The 10,274-nt window shown below is 38.6% G+C and overlaps 1 protein-coding gene across 4 annotated transcripts in view; it reads right to left on the reverse strand.

Annotated features, from left to right (window-relative positions):
* Positions 1–8,907, reverse strand: part of atp8a1.L (ATPase, aminophospholipid transporter (APLT), class I, type 8A, member 1 L homeolog) — a 170,761-nt gene extending 161,854 nt beyond the window's left edge. For 2 of the 4 annotated variants that reach the window (XM_018229500.2, XM_018229470.2), the window contains exons 1-2: positions 8,204–8,545; positions 6,522–6,612 (exon numbers count right to left, since the gene is read on the reverse strand). In XM_018229500.2, the coding sequence (XP_018084989.1) occupies positions 6,522–6,570 (49 nt within the window). In that variant the 5' untranslated portion in view covers positions 6,571–6,612; positions 8,204–8,545. Of the gene's footprint in view, positions 1–6,521; positions 6,613–8,203; positions 8,547–8,606 lie in introns of those variants that run through there. The other 2 variants (XM_018229477.2, XM_018229485.2) reach the window with 2 other exon arrangements.
* Between the last annotated feature and the right edge of the window lie 1,367 nt (positions 8,908–10,274).

Here is a 10,274-nt window from a genome sequence, read left to right on the forward strand (position 1 = left end):
ACAGCAATACAGAAGAACTCTACAATGCCTTTCAATGCAATTCAGTCCTGGAAAAATCCATCTCATATAACATGCAGCAACACTGCACAATTTTCATTCAACTTAAGCTTACACCAAATTATATATTTTGTTCTATATCTGACATTTACAGGACACAACTGACATTTCTGCCACTGGACCTTTTAAAAAATGAAAAGGATAACCACTCAGTTTTGAAAAAAAACGATGTAAATAAAATATTGACTAATAAGCAAAAATGTAATTCTAAACAACTTTATACCCCACATTTCTAAAGTTGAACGATTTATAAACAATTTATAAATGCAACAGCTATTGAAAGTAGTATTTCTATACCTTCGCTATTTTCTCCATGGTACATCCTGACTACATGAGCAACTAAAGAAGTATAGCCATACACCACTTTACTTAAAGGGATACTGTCATGGGAAAAAAATTTTTTTCAAAATAAATCAGTTAATAGTGCTGCTCCAGCAGAATTCTGCACTGAAATACATTTCTCAAAAGAGCAAACAGATTTTTTTATATTCAATTTTGAAATCTGACATGGGGCTCGACATATTGTTGCGATTTCCCAGCTGCCCCAAGTCATGTGACTTGTGCTCTGATAAACTTCAATCACTCTTTACTGCTGTACTGCAAGTTAGAGTGATATCACCCCCCTCCCTTTTCCCCCCAGCAGCCAAACAAAAGAACAATGGGAAGGTAACCAGATAACAGCTCCCTAACACAAGATAACAGCTGCCTGGTAGATCTAAGAACAGCACTCAATAGTAAAAACCCATGTCCCATTGAGACACATTCAGTTACATTGAGAAGGAAAAACAGCAGCCTGCCAGAAAGCATTTCTCTCCTAAAGTGCAGGCACAAGTCTGTTTGCTCTTTTGAGTAATGGATTTCAGTGCAGAATTCTGCTGGAGCAGCACTATTAACCGATTCATTTTGAAAAATATTTTTTTTCCCATGACTTCATTTTCCATAATACCTAGAAAAGTTCTGTACTTCTTCATTCATCTATGAATTATAGAATTATAGAAAACATTGTGGAAATTAGAGCCTTGGCTGGAGAAAAGTTGATAGCTAGTACATGATTGGGGTCTAGTAACAAAATGCTTGGCACTTGGGGTTTCCCGGAAAATGGGTATTTCCTTAATTTGGATCACAATATCTTTATTAAGATCCATTATATACAGTAAACCCAAGAGGATTGGATCTATGCAATTAAGCAAAAAAGGCTGGCTGTGGGCTAGGAAGTTAAAGGGGTTGTTCCCCTTCCAACTTTTTCCAGTTCAGTTGGTTTCAGATTGTTCCCCAGAAATAAAGACTTTTTTGAAATTACTTTCTATTTGCATGTGTAACCATTTTTCTAATATTGAGATAGATATATATATATATATATATATATATATATATATATATATATATATATATATATATATATATATATATATATATATATATATATATATATATATATATATATATATATATATATAAAATATATGTCTAATTTTTCACCTTTCTAAAGCAGCTCTGGGAGAGGGAGGGGGTCGTCGACCCTGTAAACTGTTCTAAATTGATACATTTAGTTGACATTTATTATTTTTGTTCCTGCTGAGCAGAATCCCTGGGTTTCATTAAAGGCAGCTGTTAGAATTGATACAATACTTGCAAATAGTCCTGAGATGCTGCAGAGAAATGTATCAACTAAATGTAGCAAAATTGTAACAGTTCAGAGTCTGCACCTGAATTACTGAGCTGCCAGACTCCAGAGACACAAACATTAAACTTTATACTTGGATTTGGATAAACTATAAAAAATAAAAGTGGAAAGCAACTGACAAAAGTCTTTATTTCTGGAGAACAATCTGAAACCAACTCAATTGAAAAAGTGTTTGGAACCCCCCTTTAATAGAAATACTAATGAGTGCAAGAAAATGGATTCCTCTAGGCAAGACAATATAGTCACAATAATATTTCCCCAAAAACTGCACTACAAAATATTACATGTTTTCAGGCAAAACAAAATACTTACAATCTTTAGGACACAAATAGGTTTAAATAGCCGACATTCGATAGAGATGTTAGCAGCGTGTATTTTTTTCTCCATCGGTCTTGGCATTCAATTTTAATATAAAACATGATCAGATGGATTAATTATGACATACAGTAGCAATCTCCATGCACTGCACTTACATGAGTACTGTTATTGGTAGGTCTACCACAGTCTGTTGGACAGGAATCGATTTAAAAGCAACCATACTTATTACTTATACAAAACCATATAAGCTTCTGTCTCTGGCCAAGAGTTTTTCATATATTTCTGGCACAGGGACATAAACCTGAATCATATCTAATTTATTGCCTGTGGCATCAGTTCCATTGAATTTTTATTATAAATTTCCCTTTTGTAATTGCCTGCCAAATCATCTATTGTAATAAGAGAAGTTGCACAAATTTGCTATAGCATTTTGTAGTATACATTACAGAGGTTTCACTTTGTGTGCCAGATATATACAATATAACTCTTGGCCAGAGACAAAGAGCCGTGTGGTTTTACAAAGGATGGCTACTAGTTATTATCCAAGATTAGCAACAATTGGAGGTACATTAATCAAAGGTCGAATTTCGAATTCATGCGAGTTTTTGAAAACTCCCATAAACTCAAAACTTGACCAATCAAAATTTATTTAAAAAAAATCTAAATTTGTTAAACTCGGGTGAATTGGATCGACCCAAAAACTCTAATTGAATTAGAAAAAAACTCGAATGTCAGGAAGACTCTGCAGTGCTTAGTGTATTCTTGGCTGCTGTTTCAAAGCTTTTCTGAGATGCCATATATAACGGGAATCTAAGCAAATTACTTATTAGACTTGTATAGGGACTTCTGATCAGCGGAAGGAAGCACACATTTTGACACAGTCTATATTATAATGATTGTGCACTTTTTGCACCCTTGCACTTTAACAGTGTCGGACTGGGACAACAGGGGCCCACCCAAAATCCTTAGACCAGTGGCCCACCAAGTAATCCTAGACCGGGGGCCCACTCTCAGTACTATTATTCTTCCTCTTCTCACTTAACCTCTGTTCTTCTAGTCTCTTTTCTTTACATACTATAATCTATTATTCCATCTATTTAGCCACTTTGTTCTCATAGAAACAGGGAATGGCCATGAAATAGGCCAAATGTTTAGCAGCATGAGGGCCGACGCTGCACTTAAACAATTCATAATTATCAATTGATTCCCATGGGACACAATTATGACACTGAGTTTTGGTTTTCACATAATTATTTTATTTACGGATTGAAGTGATCATGTGATCTCTTCTTGGCAGTTCCTCTCTTTTTGGTACAAACCAATTGTTTATTTTAAGAGTTGTCAGCATGTCTACATTTAATTAATGGACTTCCTAATAGTGGTGGCAGGTGGTTAGAAGGTGCAGAAAAAAAAAAGAAAAATCACAATATATGTTATAGAATGTCCAACTAATAAGCAACTTTTCAATTAGTCTTAATTGTGTATTTTGTATGTTTTTTTTTTTTTATTATTATTTGCCTTCTTCTTCTGACTCTTTCCAGCTTTCAAATGGGGTTCATTGCCCCATCTAAAAACAAATGCTCTGTAAGGCTACATATAAGGCTATATTTTATTCAGGTCCTCTCCTGTTCATATTCCTGTCTCTAATTATTTAAATCAGTGCTAGGGAAATTTGAACCCTCGCAACCCTACTGCTCAAATTGCAAACTGGAAAGCTGCTGAATAAAAAGCGAAATAACGCAAAAACCACAAATAAGAAAATCAATTGAAAATTGGCTCAGAATATCACTCTCTACATCATACTAAAAGTTAACTCAAAGGTGAACAACCCCTTTGAATACACAGCAGAAGTCTGCAGGAGGACAATAGCGTGAAGAGTCTAAACCAAAACAACTACAGTGGCATCTAGGAGCCAGCTAAAAGATGCTAAAGTGAAGCAATTTCTTTTTTCCGTTTCTGGTTCTATCCTACTTTGGCAATGATTATAATGATGATGTTATAGATTCTAACAGCATTCTGTACCACATAGGAATGCAGGTTAACCAGAAAGGGTAGCTTGTTTGCACCAAGGGCAAATGGTTATGGAAGTTGTAAAAGGCAATAAAGAATTATGGCTTCCCAGCATCTGTTTTGAGTGTTGTGTTTCTTTACAAGGCTAACAAATTCCTATAGCAGTAAAGATCTGTGCATCCAAATAAGTACCCAGTAGCACCCTGTTTTCTTTTCTGCAGCTATAAGTTAATGAAGGTTAGTGGCTAACTCTCAATATACAGTATATATACAATGTATAAAAAGCGGATTCATGATAATTCAATAACTGGTGGTCCTGTAAGAATTAACATGGATAGTTTTAATAGATGTAAATCTGAACATGCAATACAATTTGCATTCGCCCCCGATTACTGTGTACAATCAAAATGTATAACAAAAATCTCATGTTTTTGAACTAAAAGCAGGATGGAACATACAGTACTTTGTGGTACAGGTATGGGACCTGTTATCCAGAATGCTCGGGACAACGGATTTGGGTCTTCATGCCTTAAGTCTACTAGAAATTCATGTAAACATTAAATAAACCCAATAGGCTGGTTTTGCTTCCAATAAGGATTGATTATATTTTAGTTGGGATCAAGTACAAGCTACTGTTTTATTATTACAGAGAAAAATGAAACCATTTTTAAAAATTTGGATTATTTAGATAAAATGGAGTCTATGGGAGATGGCCATTCCGTAATTTGGAGCTTTTTGGATATCGGGTTTCCGGATAAGGGATCCTATACCTGTACTACACTGTCCAGGATCTCCCATGATGTGGCTGTAAAGGGCAAGTAATCCATCTGTCTGATTTGACCAACCACCTGTGGAAAACTAGTACCAGTTATTAATTCAACAATTATCACTGGAAAGGGGGGGGGGGGAGTAAAAAGTGCTAATTCATAGGAGAAGAAAAATAAATTACAAAAATGTTTAAAACAGCAAAACAGAGCACAAAAGGGGAAACACTAGAGATGCTAATTCCTCTTTCAGCACTTCTGGTTTTTTCTTTCGGTGCAAAAAAACCACCACAAAATTAAGAATATGTATCTCACCATGATACTTTATGGTGCTCTACAGGGAGTTCAAGACTTCAGAGAGTGTGCCATATATGTGCTAATTAACACTTTTATCAGCCTTCATCAGGGTTTCTAATTATATTTGCGATGCATATTTCTCCGCAGTGTTTAAAAGTATTTGATTTCAAGATAATACGAGTACATTAAGAATACATAAAGCAATTCTCCCGGAAGCATGTTAAATATGAGAGCACAAATCTGCAGCAACAGCATTATGGCAACAGGATTATCTAAATATCTCTGCCCATGAAGCACCTATTGTTATTTTACAAGCAGGATGAGAAACCTGAAGCCTGACCAGCTCCTTGCAAATTACACAAAGCCCCGAATCGCCACAATTGCTGCATAAACAATGATGCCAGGAATGAACTGGAGAGCAGCAAGTCTGCCAGCTCAGATCAGAATTAAAGAAATACCTTTAATTCCATCTCCCTAGTGTCTAAAGCTATCCACCACTACCTTGCAGAAATACGGCTGTACCAGTATCCAGTTGCCCGAAGTCTTTCTCCGGATGTATGGTGTTAATTCAATCAAGAAAAAAACATAACTATATAGTATATCTACTTTAACCTGATTTTAAATGTGCAGCTGTTCCTGCACTGCGACAAACAATTGGACATAAATTAACGCATTATGTGATCTCTACACCACCTACCATGTAAGAAAGCACCTTTGGTTGATCGTACACAAATATATGCTAACATAATGACACACAAGGCATGTAATTTACAATAGCAATTGAAATCTATGTTTTATGGAACAACAGCAAGCACGTTGCTAACCCTTGGATTTAGGGTTAAACACTGCTTCTGTTTCATCTATGCCAATGTTGTATCAAAATGAAACACCTCAGTATTCATACATACTGCATCATACAAATAAAGGACAATGACAGCCAGGAAGATTACTCAAACATCCTAATTAAAGAAATACTTCATGTTAACAGAATACCAGCATTTCATTTTTCAATCATAACTTCCTCAGACCAGAAAGAGTTGAACACTTCGAAGTATCAGAATTGCAAATTTATATCCTGAGGATAGAAAAGATTTGAGGCCGACAGGACCAGTCTCTCCTGTTCTCCTTCTTACTTTGAAGAGTTTTCGGATGTTGTTGAGAAGTACAGGTACCATTATCCCAATAAAAATAACTTTATTATGAGCCATATCACTAATTAAACCTAAGAATTCACCTTTGCATTCAAGTGTCACGATAACTAGATGGGATAGGATGGCATGTAACTTTGGAAAAACCTGTCTACATTTGTATGAGCAAAAAGCAAATAAAACTGCCTCTAAATGCATTTTTGAAGATCTAATTTTAAAGACACAATGTAACACAGCACTCACCTTCCGCTCTCGTGCGCATGTCAGATACCGTGGTTTGCACTGTTGCCATGTTGTGTGAAGTGGTCCCTTCCCTCTTCTTTTAGTAGAAGTTCTGAAAGATCAGATGTCCAAAAAGATCCATCAGAAACAAAAAGTAATGGGGGGAAAAAAAAAAACTGACAATGAAAGCCTAACCCGCTATACTAGCTAAAAAAAAAAACAGTGGACCAAATATAACTGAAGAGCAAGTATATTTAACTTGTGGCCCTGGAGTAATTGTTGAAGTATAACTCACAGCACCCTGTGAGATCAAGCAGGGGGCTGCAGGTGCAACTTCACTACCACAAAATGTATTCCAGTGGCATTAAAGTACCTATGGCAAAGGGCGGACTCAGTGGCGTAACTAGATATTAGTGGGCCCCACAGCAAATTATTTTTTAGGCTTGACAGGTTGACCTGTTTTACCAATAGTTATTGAAATTGTATATAAATTAATGCCTCATGGGGACCCTATACCTCCTGGGCCCACCAGCTGCCGCAGGGTCTGCTTCCTCTGTAGTTACACTCCTGGGCTGACTACAATGGGCAAAGGCTACAAAAACCATTTACTGTCCCTGGCCCTTTTGTAACCGGTGCAGGAGGCTATGGCAGCCAATGTCCCTAAGAAATAATGGGTTAGGTTTCCTCTGGTTGGCCAGTGTACTGAAACAACTAGTGTTTATCCACCTCCTCGGCACAGTCAGAAAAGACTTTCATGGTCCATGAGCATTTTATTTGAAATCTGTCCTCATCAACGGTTCAACGAGAACACCAAGTGGAGTCTCCAGACAGGAGATATATTCACTGTCAGGCACATGCTGATAAATGTAGAACTGAATGAGGCAATGGTAAAGAGCAGATGGGAGGCAAAACAGACCAACTGCAGAATAGCTATTAAACAGACAGCATCTCCAGAACGCTTTGAAATAAGGCTGAATTAGAATTACAATGTGGGTGGATGTCAGATTAGTTTTCCAGTTCAAATTTAAGAGAATTGAATTATAAATTGTTTACAGGCTATGGGGTAATGACGCCCATGACAAGGATAAATCAGGTAACGTTATTGCAGATCAGCTCCCTACATCTTCAGATAGCAGAGAGAAGGCAACAGGTTGGGCAGCCCTGTGTTGAGACCAATGACCTGCAACTGGGTCAAAGGGGGCGGGGATAAATGACAGCTGGGGGCAGTGATAAATGACAGCTGGGAGTGGGCAAAAAGCCAAAAGGTGTGGAGAAACCCAAACCCTGTGATGACTGCACAACTAATGGCATTTTAGGGGAAAACAATGATGTGAATATACTACTGTCTCTGAAGACAGAAAGTTGCTGCTTTTGGGCCCCACATTGTGTTTTTTGCATTTTTGCAGTTATGTATCTTTGTGGTTTCAGCCAATTGTGAAAAGGATACAAGGCATAGACTGTAGCAAAAAAATGACACTCCAATACGTGTGTGTGTGTGTGTGTGTGTGTGTGTTTGTGTTTGTGTGTGTTTGTGCGGCTATTGCCCAAGCTGAGCTTCTCCCAGCTATGAATGAACCCCGAAGGGGATTGTGGGATTTGTAGTTTCAATAGCCGCATCTGCTGATGAATGAAGACAATACAAAGGATGTGATGTGAGGGGGTGGCCGCCTGTCACAGCTATAAAGAGGGAAAATATATACTACCGGGGAGCTGAAGGAGAAGATATATGAGGCAGTCTCTCAGTCCACCGCTCCCAAGCAAAAGTCCATCAGCACCAGTCGCATGGACGCTTCCTCTCCACCACGACTGATAATTTGTAATTCCCTTTTGAGGCAGGTGTATGTCATGAGGTGAAGAATCCAGATAAGCAACCCGGACCCCTATCCACTCACTTCCCGCACCGAAATCCTCACACACCTCTTCCCTGCTCTCTTCCCTCAGCAAATCTGAAGCACAGGCAGCCCGGCCCGCAAACACTCAACCCGGAACCTACCATCCACCCCTGGAGGAGGCACTGTAGTCATTGTACCCAAATACTGCCCAAGCACCAAGTGCGAGGCGACCACAATAAATGCCTTCGCCTCCCTTAATACCATTGCCACTTACCCTCACCAGCTTAATCGGCCAAAATGAAACGGAAACGAAGCAGCTTTCATGTCTCCCCCCCTAGTTGTTTGTGTTAGTTGGAACCGCCCACAGTCGAGTTCCTTGTTGCTGCGGCGGGCTCACAGAGGCGGCAGAGTGAATGACAGGTCCAGGGAAGCCCCTCGCGTCAGTCGCATTATTTTCCTTATTGGCGTTTCTCTCACTGCATAGCAAATAGGGCCACTGTCATGCTGAGTGGAGCATCGTGAGCGGACACTGAGTGAATATGGACGCTCAGCAGCTATAGCAGCATTGTTGTTACACTCATTCATTTAAGCAAACCGGAACTCGAAGTGCTGCTGCTTGTGCCTATGCTTCTTTATTAGGCGCCATATAACACCCACCGTGCTGTGAAAGAGACTGGGCCATTGTTATATTAACACAAATGAACTGGGGCGTTCAGTCTGGACGCTACAGGGCAGATTGACATATAAGGGGTGTTCTACAATGAATAAAGTACCCACTATTGTAAAATATAAGGATATTATAAGTTACCGAGGCGTTTCATGACCATTCGGCCGAGTGTTTTTATACAAGTCAACATGGAACTCCGAGGTTACTTCTAATATCCTCATATTTTCCAGTAAGGGGTACTTTATTGATTGTAATACAAAAGTTGTGACCAAAAACACACGTGACCAGAATGACATCACTAGTCACCGTTTATAACTGATGACATCACTTCTCATCGTTTATAACTGATGACATCACTAGTCACCGTTTATTACCGATGACATCACTTCTCACCATTTATAAGGATATAATTTATAAGAAATTTGGATTTTGTGTATTATATAAAAAATATACCCCCTCTAAAAGAGTAAAAAGGCTATTAGAAGTCACTTGCTCTGTGGTGCTTTTTATAGGTCAATGCTTGGAACTCTTTACAGGGTTTCTAAATGCCTTGAATTTTACAACAGGTGGTTTATTATTCCCTGGATAAAATCCACACAGTTCAGACAAGCTGCTAAGTACATTGGCCAAGCCAAATGGATACTATTGTAAGGGCCTTACAGGCCGACCTTTGTATTTTCCATTTCATCTGAACTCCAGGAACTGGAGCTAAAGGGCTGCTGCCCCCCTTCCCTAGGACGTAACTAAAGAGGAAGCAGATCCTGCGGCTGAGGGGGGCCCCATGAGGCCCTAATTAAAGGAAAACTATACCGCCCAAACAATGTAGGTCTCTATAAAAAGGTAGTGCATGAAACAGCTCATGTCACGTGTAAAACCCTGCTTCATGTAAATAAACCATATTCATAATAATATTCTTTTTAGTAGTATGTGCAATTGGGTAATCATAAATAGAAAATCACCATTTTAAAAAATAAGGGCCGTCCCCATGGATCGTACAATTCACTGTGCACACAAACAAATCAAACAAACTATGCTTCTTAGATCACATGAGCCAATTAACAGACAGAGTTGTGTCTTTTGCTTCAACACTTCTTCCTGTTACAGTTAGAGTATATGAAATGCGAAACAGTCTAGTTCCACAAGCCATCAGGTATCTCAACTCCCAAGGACTGAACTGAATATATTCATAAGGAACTGAAATGTCCACTTTTTCCCAGCATGACCGTGTACTAGAGTTGTTGTATAGCACCGGGGGGGTTCTGGAGGAACGTCATT

Source organism: Xenopus laevis, chromosome 1L (assembly GCF_017654675.1).
Source record: "Xenopus laevis strain J_2021 chromosome 1L, Xenopus_laevis_v10.1, whole genome shotgun sequence".
Lineage (NCBI taxonomy): Eukaryota > Metazoa > Chordata > Amphibia > Anura > Pipidae > Xenopus > Xenopus laevis.